The 14,220-nt window shown below is 38.9% G+C and overlaps 1 protein-coding gene across 1 annotated transcript; it reads left to right on the top strand.

Annotated features, from left to right (window-relative positions):
- Positions 1-3,729: 3,729 nt before the first annotated feature.
- On the top strand, positions 3,730-12,100 carry fam83b (family with sequence similarity 83 member B). Its single transcript, XM_034151848.1, has 5 exons — positions 3,730-3,904; positions 5,945-6,418; positions 8,030-8,194; positions 8,779-8,903; positions 9,250-12,100. Exons 2-5 carry the CDS (start codon positions 5,969-5,971, stop codon positions 11,252-11,254), a joined length of 2,745 nt encoding a protein of 914 aa, XP_034007739.1. The 5' UTR covers positions 3,730-3,904; positions 5,945-5,968; the 3' UTR covers positions 11,255-12,100.
- The last annotated feature ends 2,120 nt before the right edge of the window (positions 12,101-14,220 follow it).

Below are 14,220 nucleotides of genomic sequence, written 5' to 3'. Positions count from 1 at the left end.
AGGCCGCTTCAGGATAAGGAACTCTGTGCGACTTGGTGCATGCCTTACTTTATACACACCCAGATTCAAGACACAGCTAAACAATGGCACAGATATCTTGTTCTTCATGGCTTTTTCAGTTGAAGCCCAGAGGTGTTTCAGCCTTGGGAAAGGAACAATGTTTTTTATAATCTTGTTACATCTCACACATATGATAGAATATCCGGACTGTATTAACATTATTCATGAGAAATCTTTAATAATCCACTAGTTGGCAAAAATAGAAAAAAGTAATTTGATCAAAGCAAATATCTACTAGTAATCTACTAGTAATTTTCATTAATGATAACATTAATTATGACAATTGCAATTGATTTAATTTCCTGTCTTTATCTCAGTCACACTTAGAATAATATAATGGACAGGGAAAAAAGCAATTAGCATTCATCAAATGAAGTGTAATTGCCATGGACAGATTTAATTATTGATATAAAGGGGAAAACATTTTTTAAAGGTCTCATGTCATGCTTTTCTGGTTATTACCCGTCCCCTTGTGTGTTATTTAGCTTTTTCTGCATGTAAACGGTCTGCAGAGTCACAAACCCTCAAAGTACACCCTGTAGCGAGTAAAACTCTAACACAGAAAATACCTGTCTATGCTGCCCCAGAACGCCTCGTTGGCGATTTCTCTTTTTCCATTGTTTACTTCTTGGGTATAGTGACGTATTTCGGGTATAGTAACCTAACCTAACCTCGGCGGATTGGTCTATTTGGACCAATCTGCGGAGCCGTTACGTTACGTCCGCGGAGCCGTTACGTTTGGACCAATCCGCAGACTTCCTCACACACACTCGGCGGGACGTTGCGAGGCTCGCTGCTGCGAGGAGCGGGACAGTGTGAGCTGGCTCACTGGTGTGGGGTCGGCGAGACAGCGAGACACCGCGGAACTCAGCCTAAGCACACACACAAACTCCCAGCCAGGCTGCGGGTGTGTGTGTGTGTTTCGGGCTGGGTTTCGCTGTGTCTCGCTGTCTCGCAGACGGCCACTGGGCTCACAGGGAGGGGGGGGCAGGAGCTCCAACAAGTCGTTTAGGACAGAGAGTCAGAGTTGGGTGTAACGCGTTACTGTAATAATATTACTTTTGTCGGTAACGGAGTAGTGTAACGCGTTACTTTTATAATTCAGTAATCACACTACAGTTACTAACATTGCCCCGACACGCGTTACTTCGTTACTTTTATAAAATCAGTCATAATCACACTGACAGGGTTTTCCGCCGCAGGTTTATATGTACGTAATCTGCGCGACATGCACGTCCACATCTCCACATGCAGTGCTGCATAAACATGGCAGAGTCAGCGATAACTTTCGAGGGGTGGAGGTATGCCCATTATTTTGAGTTTGTCCGAAGAATAGACAGGAATGTGACGGTGAGGTGCAAACTGTGTCCAGGCCAGAAGCTGTTATACACTGCTGCAAACACCACGTCAAACCTCAACAAACACCTGCAAAGAACACATGCTAAGGTGAAGCTAATAGCTAAGGACCCCCGAACCCAGAGTGAGGATGTTGTGAGTCGCCGCCGCCGACTCCGAAGCAGCACAAATTAGAATTTGGAGGACCGGTAACCAAAGCAGAGATGGACAGGCTTGTAGCATCCTTCATAGTAGAGGTAATGTTGCCCATTTGCACAGTGGAATCACCATCGCATTGTTCAGAGATATACTGCGCAAAATACAGATAGCAGGAGACAGAGGACAGCCATAGTCAGAGCTATCTGGATCAGTCTTATGCGACAATGGAAACTGAACTAAAGAGAACATTTGAAACTTTAGCAGTCTGCGTGATCTGCCTGTAGGGAGGGGCGGGCCGGCCCTGCGAGTAAAGTAACGAGTAAAGTAACGAGTTACTTTATGTAGAGAGTAACGAAGTAGTGTAATATATTACTTTTTTTAAAAGTAATATGTAATATGTAATATATTACTTTTTTTTAGTAACGACCCCATCTCTGCAGAGAGTGAATACACATACTATACAGAGATGCTGTATGAGAAACCAATGTGAGTTTTGAAAATTGCAAAATATAAATCTATTTTAGTATACCTCAACAATGGAATTCTGATCAGTAGACATGGGACCTTTAAATTAAAACATGATAGCTTGTTATGAGAATTATTTTTATTCTGTTCATGAAAAAGAGATCAATGATCTCAATGGGATACACCTGGATAAATAAAGGTTTGAAATGAAATGAATGAATACTTTGAGATTTTTGGAATAAGCTTATTATGGTGTGTGTGTGTGTGTGTGTGTGTGTGTGTGTGTGTGTGTGTGTGTGTGTGTGTGTGTGTGTGTGTGTGTGTGTGTGTGTGTGTGTGTGTGTGTGTGTGTGTGTGTGTGTGTGTGTGTGTGTATGTGTATGTGTATGTGTATGTGTGTGTAAGAGCTAAAGCCAGCGGGAGGATAGGTGTCAGTTAACCAAATGTCGTTTAGAGCCTCAGGGTACTTTACATACAAACCCCAGCTGAGAAATACTTTGGGGCTGATGGTGGTGACACTGTGAAGCTGGCTGACATCCAAAAAACAATATCCCCTCTCACCTGAGGGTAGTGTGGGGGGGTCTGATTAACACTTTTCAAGCTGTAATTCTGAGCCAAATTGAGAACAATTCTCTCACACATACTGTAATAGAAAAGACAAATGGCTTACAGAAAAACCATCTCCAGTAATAATTACTTGAATAATTTATTGAATATGTGCTGTTCTCAACTTGACATTTTAATTAAAGCAAATGTAGAATATGTTTTTTTTTTTGTTGAACACTTTTTACCTAAAGCAAGGCGAATACAATGAATGTATACATAATTACTATATATAACCAAAACATTTCAAATGCATTCTTTCACATCATTTTAAAATACATTTTCAAAGGTTTTTGTAAATCAGCGTGAGTGTTTAAAATATAAAACCTGTTATTGCCTTAACACAGTGTTATAAAAGTATGTGTGCGGTCAAAGCATCAGCTGTGGGAATGTTTACCATAACAATATGTACCCTTGAACACATACAAGGACAACGAATAATATTCTGTTTGAAACATTTCTGAAACATTTCTGAACAAATACCTTCATAATGCCATGAACATACAATACATACAGCAAATATTCATGGGTCAAAGTGTGAATGTGTCGCATTGTGACACAAACATCCATTTCTCTTGCATTTTTCTTTCCTGGAAAGCCACTTACATCATTTTTTGTACAATAAATTCCAAAGAGGTATTCACACAAAACATGTCTTGAAGATTCTACCTGTGACAATGTCAGCCTGTCTGCCTTGACGGGAATATTTGCTCTTCTTTGGACTGGTGGAATGACATCAGTGCTTGCAGTGTTTTCCTAGAAGAATGTGGATTTTATTAACCAAAATAAAGAAAATGTATTAAGTCAATTTATCTACAATAAGCTTAATGCTCAATGTCTGGTTCCGTTAAACATTTACAAGGACATAACAAGTGCTTGTTGCTTCCTACAGATGCATATAGAGCTGCGTCCCCACCAAAGGTTGATGGGGTCCAACACTAACAATGACGTATTCATCAAAGCCTCCTTACAGTGTGTCTATCATTATCTTGAATTCGTCAGTGTGCACTTTGTCCCTGCACAGAGCAGGGGAGTGGCTAAATGCCTCAAACAGGTTTATGGCTGCCTGTGTGCAGGTTTCGAGCCAGACCATTTTGCATGTCAAAACTGGAATCCACACCCTCCATCTGCAGACTGCTTATCAAGTTGAGACAGCTACTTGTCTTTGTGTCTCTCCAGCTGCCAGTTTCTCCAAATATTGAACAGAAGCTGAACATACATTAATCCAAGAGGGATATCCTGGGAGCAGTCAAGAGGACTTTTACAAGTTCACAATCCAGATGTAAGTTCTCATTGTGAGCATAAGATAATAGTTGTTGTTAGCATACAGCGTAAAGCTACGGCTCTTTAGGAATATTAAATGCCTCAGTTTTTAAAGGAATACTCTGAACAGTGTGATAACATGTACATAGAAGTAAATAGGCTGGGTACAAGATTGTAGTATGTGGTGAAGGTTATGGTTAAACATGCTGCAAAAATAGCTACTCTGTGTTTCTCTTAGTTTGGCATATCTATTTAAATAAGGAACAGCAGAGTTAATGCTGACTGCGAATTATATAATGTTGAATATGTAAATATATAATTATATAAGTGCAGCAACAGGGTTTATACAAGTGCCAATACCCATAAAAAAGAGATTGTAAGGGTAGAAAGTAAGTATAATACCAGCAGTGAAAACTTACCTGAACGAAAAGTAAATGCAAACTCAGCCATAAAGCGGCTATTACATCACCATTTGATCTTGTTTCTCTGCCCTTTTGACATTTAAATGTATCAGAAATGCTCGAATCTGAAAAATGTCAGCTATTTCTGTCTCACTGCATGGATAATTGGATTTAGTTTGGATTCATAGAGTCAAATATCATAACATTTATTGTGGTTTGAATAAAAGTAGTGAAAATAAATCCGTTTTTTAAACAGTTAAAAAAAGGGTTTTTTAAACAAATGTTCATTGACAGATTAAGTTAAAACACATACTACTGTAGCTGCATTTCTTTTTGTGATGAAAGTTATTTAAAACATGGTAATTTACTTTAAAGACAAATTGTGGTTTATATGTCACCAACTTCCCAAAATACTATTGCAGAATATGAAATATCAAGATATTTTATTTTACTAGTTTTATTTAACCTCACCCTAATTTTAAACCACACTATAGGTGCAGCAACAACCCTTTCGCCCTTTGGCATTCATGGCTAGTCATCCTTTAAACCTGTGAACAGGTTTAGTGTCTGAAATGATGAGTGAGTTTTCATGATGCGGCTTATTGAAGTCAATCTAGTTTTTTTTGTAATCAATAGAAATACAGGGGGTGAAATGTGCTGTATATGACTGTTAAACATGTGTTGAAGATTGAAATATTATGTTTGCATTTCTGTGTCGAACTCAACATGTTGATCCTTTTAACTTACTACTGTAGTACACACAATCCCAATGTAAACAAACACTGTAACCTTTACATAAAAGGTACAAGAGAGCATGTTAACAAGCAAGGAACTAATCAAATAGCTAGTCATTAACTGAAAAACTTAATAAATGGGTTTATTTGCTAACCTAGATACTGGTTACATTTAGAGTATATCTTTGTTCTGATCTCAAGTAACCTCTCATTATCTGCTTTAAAGGTAGGGAAGGTAAGTTTGAGAAACCGGCTCGAGATACACTTTTTGTATATATTCCATGGAATGCTCTTAACATCCCGATAGCAATGAATATCTTAAGTGCTTTGACAAAAAATCCATAACAAAATTTAATCTGTGGAAGCCGTAGTACTGTAAAAAGTACGACCAATCATTTTCCATCGGTGCACAAACTTATCTCGTGCCCTCATTGGTCATGTGCGCGTTCGTGTGTGTTGGAGGAGGGGCTCTGTAAGGAAGTGGCAGATTTTCTCCGGTTGTGTTATTTCAAATTCTAGCGATCTCGAGCCGGTTTCTCAAACTTACCTACCCTACCTTTAAGTGTGTGGTCCAGTGTTACCTATTAATTGCTACTTAGCTATTCATTTATTAGCTCTTAGATCAGGTTTGTTTCTCAGGAATCTGTTTACCTTATTGGAAGGTTTCAGTCTTTAACACTAATGCATTCTATTATGTCATACATTACATGCAAAATAGAAGCAAGGTTGTTTACTTTTGTAATCATTGCAGCTATTGTGTGATATTTACACTGCGATCAACTATACCATCTTCCCATGTATTGCATAACACTTTCATTTGCGTCATTGCTCTAACCAAGAGCCAGTCTCTCAGCATTTCCCTCTGTTATAATGATCCCTGATCCTATTACAACATGTAATTGATTCCATTATTATCCATGACAGGTCCTAATGAAACAGTCTTGAGTGATGGAGTCTCCAGAGCTTTCAAGGTTTTCGTCCTTGAGGGGAGAGTTGAAATCAGAAGATGCTATCCAACCCCACTATAAGGAGTCATATCGCCTGGCGATTGATAGCCTGGTTAATGTCGGCAGAGACAGTTACCAAGAGTTTCTCAAGGGAGAACGTATCGGCAGTTTCCTCTCAGAGGAGGAACTTCTCTTCATCACTGAAAATGCACAAAAGCTCCCACCTCAAAACAACCCAGAGGAAATCGATGGGCCACCCGACAACGAATCATCCTCAGGGACGTACTGGCCACTCCACTCGGATGTGGAAACCCCTGAATTGGAGATGGGTTGGCCGGAGGTCATGCATGAAATACTACAGACAAATATAGATCTGCTCTTTCATCCACCCAGACTAAACCACCCCTCCATCAAAGAGGTGATCCGGAAGCATATTCAGGATGCAAGACAGGTAATAAAATCCAGCAAAATATAACCCTATAGTGTCGTTATAAAGCTATATTAGAGCAGTAATATGTCTCAAACAAACCTTTTGTACCGCTGTGTTTAATTTCTTCTAGATTATGTCGTAAGCGCCTTCCCCCCTCAGGGCACCACCACAAAGCATTGTTGCCCTTAATCTTTACTGCTAGGAGTGTCTGCTGGGGTTGTCAAGAGCGAAATCTGGTTTTGCAGCTTCCCGTAATGAGAAGAAAGTGTGGGAACCGTATACAGTGCGAGCAATAGATTATAGTCATATCCATGACACAGTTAATACCTCACCCATCCAAACTGTGTCATTATGAATCATTAGCTAGTTTTGTTCCTGAGAATTGTCATGAGTAGACCATCAGTATTCTGTATCTTTACAATTTGTTACTGCTGCACTGACTCTTAATTAAACCAACTTCCAAGGCAAAGACTGAAAGGAAAGTCAGGAGACAACGAAATTCAGCTCAGAAGGCCCTAATTAAGCTATTTTTCTCTCCCGCATAATTATCTAAATTGAATGCAGAGAGAAATGTCATGGGACACAACAGCAGAAATGTCTCGTCTCTTTTGTAAGGTTGAAAGATATTCATACATGATTATCATTTACAAACACCTCTCATGCTTCATCTTGAGTGACATAAACAGGAAATTAAATGAGCGAAAAATCCCAACAGCATTAATTAGAGAGCTCATTAGTGAAAAACAGTATGATGTTTCTGATTTATAACATTTAACGTGTTTAAACCGCACTTTAACATGATGATCTTTTATTGCAGTTCATTAACATTTTAATGTATATTAAAAATATATATCTTTAAATTGGCTTTTGAATACACACATATATGTTCGGGGGAGGGACACAAATGGATTTGTTTTTATGTTTTTATGTTTTTTCTGTCTATTGATGTGCACATGAACAAGAAGATAGATCCACTAACATTAGGCAACTGTCCAAAGCAAGAAACAACAGTACAAATCCCAAATAATTAGAAACCCTGATGTCATATTATAAAGGCAGAGTAACTATAAACAAGTAGGCAGGTTTGGTTTCTTTCTGATCCAGCTTAGTACAAAGAACAGCTTTTTTCCTCTCCCTCGTCACTCTCCTTGCCTCCTCCATATATGGGCTCCTTTGCTGGGTAGAGTTTCCACATTAGCATTACTCTGTTTGTTTCAACAGACATGCTCCATGGGAATTGCGGCTACAATCTGTTTTGATGAGTTTGAAGCTATTTTGTTGAGTTGCTTTTCAGCAAAATGCTTAAAGCAATGATGCATCGTAGATGTATAGGGCTTTTATTGTGAGAGGTAAGAGTTCAGCTATCATTTTCTGTTGTTGACTGGTGCGAGATTGCAACTTGAAAGCAGACAGAATTGCAGAGTGAAAGGCAGCTTGCACTCAGCCAATCAAAACAAAGATGTTGTCACTATTACACAACCGTTACATTGTGCAATACATATATTTAAGATGACAAGTTACATTTAAAAAATGTATCTCTTGCCCCTTCAAATCGGTGATTCCAAGTTTTACAAGTGTAAGATGGTCTCTGCCCCATTGAACTGATTAGATGTTTTCGCTTTGTCCTTGCAGGTCGTTGCCATTGTGATGGACAAGTTCACAGATGTAGATATATTCAAAGAAGTTGTCGATGCCTCGATACGAGGAGTCCCGGTTTATTTGATTTTGGATGATTTCCATTTTAAAAGTTTCCTCAGAATGGCTGAAAATCAAGATGTCAAACTTCAACAACTCCGAGTAAGTATATTTGATTTAAACATGTTTTTGTTTCTTTCTCAATTGTTTTCTCACGTTATTGAATGATACATATGATAAGTGATTAAAAACTCTCAAGAAGCAAACACTTGGTGATAAACTAATTTAAGGGCAACAGTCTTTAACAACACTAATACACATACACATCTCTTTAAATGTTTGCATTGAATGAGTAACCTGGCATTTTTTTGCACACTTGTAATTCTGAACTATTTTGACATGCATACAAAGTTGTGAATGTTGATCTGAGTCTTTTGTAATAGCCTCTTTGTACTTCACTGCTGGTTTCCCCAGTAGTCTTGGGTGGAGTTATAATTGTTTTTCTGTTCAAGAAATTCTAAAGATGTAAACACACCCATATAGTTCCTGTTTGTGCATTTCACATGCCAGCTACAACCGCTAATGTAGGACTCAACCAATACAACATGTTTCCAACCTTTATATATATATCTGCACAGGGACAGCATGTCTGTTATTCTCAGATATTTGATCATTGACATACCTTCTGCTATAAGATTAATTCAACAATAATGATTTTTGACATCTTTTCACTGCTCTGACCACAGAACATGAGGGTGCGCACTGTGAAAGGTCAAGATTACGTCTGTCGATCAGGAGCTAAATTTCATGGGGCAATGGAGCAGAAGTTTCTTTTGGTCGACTGCCAGAAGGTGATTTATGGCTCATACAGGTAAATAAAACTGCATTGGTTGTGACTATTGAGGCATATACTAAATGCATTCATAAAGTGAACCACTACATTTACTGACACTCTGAATTGCTGTCATCATTTCTTATTGATCACTTTTGTAAACTTATCTATCGAGAAAATGTTTCAACACAAAACAGCTCTTTACAAAGAATCGTTTCTCAGACCAGAGAAAACACATATACATTTGCTTTTTCTCTGTAGTTCTTTGCCCTGTCTTGGTAACACTTTAATTCCTACTAGGAGTGCAATATAAAACCATAGTCTGTTATCTTGATCTGTTATTAGAGTAATAAATAATCATGTTTTTTGTGGTGTTTGTTTGCAGCTTCACATGGTCATTTGAGAAGGTGAATCTGAGCATGGTGCAGGTTATCACAGGCCACCTGGCAAAGTCCTACGACGAGGAGTTTCGAACACTCTACGCCCGCTCAACCGTGCCATCTGAACTCTGCAACGGGGAAAATGGGAGGCCGATTCTGTCAAAATCTCATTCCATTCCGAAAATTGAGCGGGGGGACCACTTGAGGCATACGCTGGACACAGTCTATCGGAAAACCTGTGAGAGAAAGCTAGGAGCCAGAGACCTCGAGGAGAGGCTCATTGAAGAGGAACCAAACAAACCTAGGCACTCGGTGGAGAACGGGATCACATTTCAGTCCCATAGGCCCCAATTTCAGCCTACAGAGACAGTAGACTACATGAAAAGGCACAGCTATGCTGGTGAGATACAAGATGGAAATGATGGATACATACCGCAGAACATGAGGCCCAGAGCGAGCAACTGGAATATCTCTAGAGAAACAGGAAATGGAACCAACCGCTACCCCATGGACAATTACCTACAAACAACACAGATGCAGAGAGGTCAAAATATGCGTCAGTCGTACAATGGCAACGACAAACAGATTCTGTCCTTGCAGCAGAACATGCCAACACTAGAGAATACATCCAAGTCGTTCATGCGCACATGGAGGATTGATTCTTACCTCAAAAACTCTGAAGTCCCATTCGGAGATTCTTGTGACAATTTAGACCAGTTTGAGCCACAGGACAAAGCTAACTCCTTCATGCAGGGAAGGATGAGATCTTCCCTTGCTTTCAGGTCCACCATACCAGAGCACACAGAGCAAAACAGATACATTAACAACTCCATTGGTGTTAACTCAACAGCAACAAACAGTCCTTTGCACCACTCATCAATGCAGTGGAATCAAACAGCTGCAGCTGGAAACAGAATAAGTAATGAAGAGTTCATGTTAAAGAGGCAAGGTTCGCAGATTTTGGATGACAATCGAAATGAGGCAATCTACAGTCCAGGTAGAACCTCTTACAACTCTGTATACGCTAGCTTAGGCAGAACTAAAGGTGGAAACATGATCAGAAACCCAGACATCATGACAGACAGTTGGAACAAGAGGCACAGTGTGGCAGATCCGAGATCAAACACTGAGTACGCGCATGAATCCTCAGGTCACATGTACGGAGCTTATACAAGGACGCAAGTTAATAGAAGCACCGCAGGGATCAATGTACAGAGTGGAGGATATGGGTCAAATCTGAAAGAAGATCAAAGATCTGCTTCTCATTACGATGTCAAGAGTATCATCGGCAGAAACAACCCTGGTACTCCCACTTGGCAGGAGCCCCCATCAAGGACTCTGTCAGCAGCAGCTCTGGGTGGGAATAGCAAGGATTTAACAGCAACATCCAACAGCATGAGTTCCCAGCAACTTCTAAAGAAAGGTTCCAATAAAATAAAATCTGCACTCAACATACAAGGGAAAAAAGAAGATTCTATTGGAATGTTAGAAACACAGAGTCTGAATTCAGGCGGCAGCACAGACACCATAACGGCTGAGGACGAGGACAGGGTATCACATGGAGGAGGAAAACTTCCCCAAAGCACAACCAGCTCTGTCAGGTCCTACTCGGAGCGCCAGAGGACGCGAATAGAGGACGACCATAAGACATCTTCGAAACCTCGATTCAGAACTGAGGAGCATCAAAGTATTCTCGCTCAACCAAGCACACACAAGAAACCGAGCATTTTTGAGAAACGCGTGAAGCCCGGCCTTGATTCAGGAAGCTTGAGCAAAGACCGAGGCCCAGAGTCTCGTCTGTACAGCAGATTTGAGCCTTTGTACTCATCTGAAAAGAAACAATCCATGCACACTACTCTGGGATTTGGAAACCCTAAGGACAAAGCCAAAGGCCTTCCCAAAGGTGACACAGCTATTGAACACCACCTCACCAGGGCTGCACGAGGGCACAGTGAAAATAAGTTTGAGAAGTTCTTTCATAGAGTGGGTAATCTCATACATAAGAAATAGTAACGTGTTTACACAGGTCACTTATTACCAATGCACATTTGATGTACAATCTTTTTATTCTTAGCGTTGGTCTTTCTTTTTGTGTTTACTCTGGAAAATGTTTTTAGAAAACACTGTTTACATGTTGACCTCCGTGTATGGTATTTTGGAGATATGCACTGATAAATACTATTGTAAGGAAAATATGTTTTGGATGAATACAGACCTTTATATTATAAAATATTTAAAGCTGTCTCTAAGTTTGTCCTCCACTGGTGTAGCTCATCTATGTGTGTGCACATTACATATTGCTGGTGTTACTGTATATTCAGAGGGTTATATGTGTTATGAATACCAATAGCATACAAACTACCCACCACTTCACACGATGAAAATACCAAGCTCAGATAGAGCTTTTTTTAATGCTGTGGGGTTTGCATATTTCTAACACCAGAGGCTATCCTCTGCAAAAGACGTCATGCACCTAAGGTTTGTGTTATTATTAATCTTAAGGCAAAACAAAATGTGCTCTACAGGCACAATGAAAAAATGCAATACACATTCTCAATAGCCTCTCAGGGATGACTAAAGTATTTCCTCTTTCATTTCCTCAAGGTGACAGATTTAAGCACAGAGAAACATGGCCTTCAGCGTAAAACACATGCATACACACAAGGGATTCATCTCTTTCATTCATAAATATTTCGTCTCCACAGTAAATGACTTAGCATTACAACTGAGTATTTAGCTGTATTTTAACTGAAACTTAATATAGCTTGCCACCAGCCAGTTTCCAATTGGTTCCTTGTGTTTTCCCGCAGCTATATTTTTTGGGCTTTATTGGATTAAAACAAAAAAAAACATGAATGATGTTGAATGTGTTTCTTCCTGTCTGCCATCTACGGATTAAACCATGTAAATGATATGCTGATTTTATACTAGAGTTCATTCTAAATGTTTTGTCAAATGATGCATTCAATTAAATAAAATGGAAGTGACAATCAGGGAAATTTGTGACAAAATTGGGATCACAGACAAAACGAAGAAGAAGCATCTTGGCTGATGTCAACCAGAACATCTAGAAGACTAATCACAGCTATCCGATCTGAAGGGTGGAAGAGTGATTGTGTCAAATGTGTTGATTATTGAAAGAAAAATCAATATATAAGGATCTGCCCCCTGGAATCAGAGCTCCCTTAAGCTCTCAATAGAGACGGTTTGACAAAACAAAAGTCTTCCAGTCTAGTGATTATTAAAATAACATGTATTGATGGTGGTAGACTAAATAAGGTCCATTTAGTGAAAACACATACAGTACTCAGAAATGTCATTATAAACTCTCACAAAAAAACAAAACCAAACAGCCAGGCTCACTTAACATAATTGATGGAAGATAGAAAAGCATGGCTAAAGACTAGAAGGGAAAAAGTGTATCTAAATTATTTATTTATACCGCTGGATGTTCTGTGTTTTTGTTTTTCTGTGAGTTTACCCAATTGTTTATGTAAATAGGGTGAAGGGTGAATAATTGACCAAGACTTTGAAGTGTATCCATATCACTGGGCAGATAAATGCATGATTTTTCATAGAATGTTTTCATAGAAACAACCTTGGCATGAACATGTGAGAGCCTTTCCAGCAGGCACACACCTCATACATAAATGGCTCTGAAAATTACAGTCATTAGTAATTATGGTGTATTCATTTCATTGTAGTTAGTTTCTCTGTGCAAGTGCAGTAATGTGGTTGGATTCAGTTCTTCAGCATCTGTTCAAGTTAAACTCCCCTTCCATCATATAAGTAATGAGTGAAAGATCCAAATGCTGACCTGTTTTTAAGGTAAAATCAAGCACTAATAAAGTTTAAAAAACAATGTAGGACACAACATTGAATACTCAATATTCTTTTGTCATTCAATCTATATAATCATGCCATTAAAATAGAGAAGCTTATCAAACAAAGCTTCTCTGTAAGGACATTCAATTTCTTCCTATTTCCCACATGCCCCAGCCATCACTAAACACAATATCCTGCCTGCTACCGCTTCAGTCGCATGGCTTCATAAAGGATGCTGAGGTTGTTTTTTTATATATATTATAGATCTAGACATTATTGCGGTACATGTTTTTTGATAGATAATGTTGTGGTGTCCATCAATTTGAAAGTAAAGATAAAGATAACTTGTATAAGTGTGTTTATAAGGGAAAACACAGGAATGTATGCATTTTGTATAATAAGAGAAATAACTAATAATAATAACTAAAAACTCTAGGTTAATATCAAAACATTTTTTTTATTTCTTTAAGGAACTATTCCTCTCCACTTCTCCCACAACCAACTGCACAGGACCTGCTCCCAACCATACGGTTTCATACACTTTTACGGTAGATAGCACAGCCAATCTTTTGTGTGTTCTTCATCCATAGTTACGTGATGAAATAAAACATTTGTGTCTGAATGCATACCTTGGGGAAGGACACAGTCTCATTCACCTCAGGCATCAAATCTGAAAATCTTATTTCATTACGCTTTGTCAGAGATATAACTTTAATCTATGTCCTCCTTGCAAACTGACTTCCATTCAAAAGCACAGAAAGATATCTGGATTTAGTTTTTCTTAAAAGCCAGAGGAAGCTGAATATATATTCTAAGCTAAGACGTAAACCTCAAAAAGGGGCAACACAAAGCCTTTACATTATAACATAACTTATTTATGAAGCACAGGCAGCATATGAGGAGTTATGTTTTAAAATCACCTGAACAGGTGCCCTCACTTTCACAATTCTGATCCATTGCATGCAAATAGCCGCACATAAGGCAGTATTATTATGTACAGTACAGGGGTTTTTTGTGGAGCTGAATTTTCAGGTGCAGCGGGACTTCTGCAACTCCATCCCTGTTTGGATATTCTTTCCTATGACGGGATTCCCATCATATTAAAACTAATCCTACTCTGTCTTTTCATTTCCACCATACATGTATAGCTT

This window comes from Trematomus bernacchii, unplaced genomic scaffold (assembly GCF_902827165.1).
Source record: "Trematomus bernacchii unplaced genomic scaffold, fTreBer1.1, whole genome shotgun sequence".
Classification (NCBI taxonomy): domain Eukaryota; kingdom Metazoa; phylum Chordata; class Actinopteri; order Perciformes; family Nototheniidae; genus Trematomus; species Trematomus bernacchii.
Note: the sequence above shows the minus strand (reverse complement) of the source record. Positions and strands in the feature narration are given on the sequence as shown.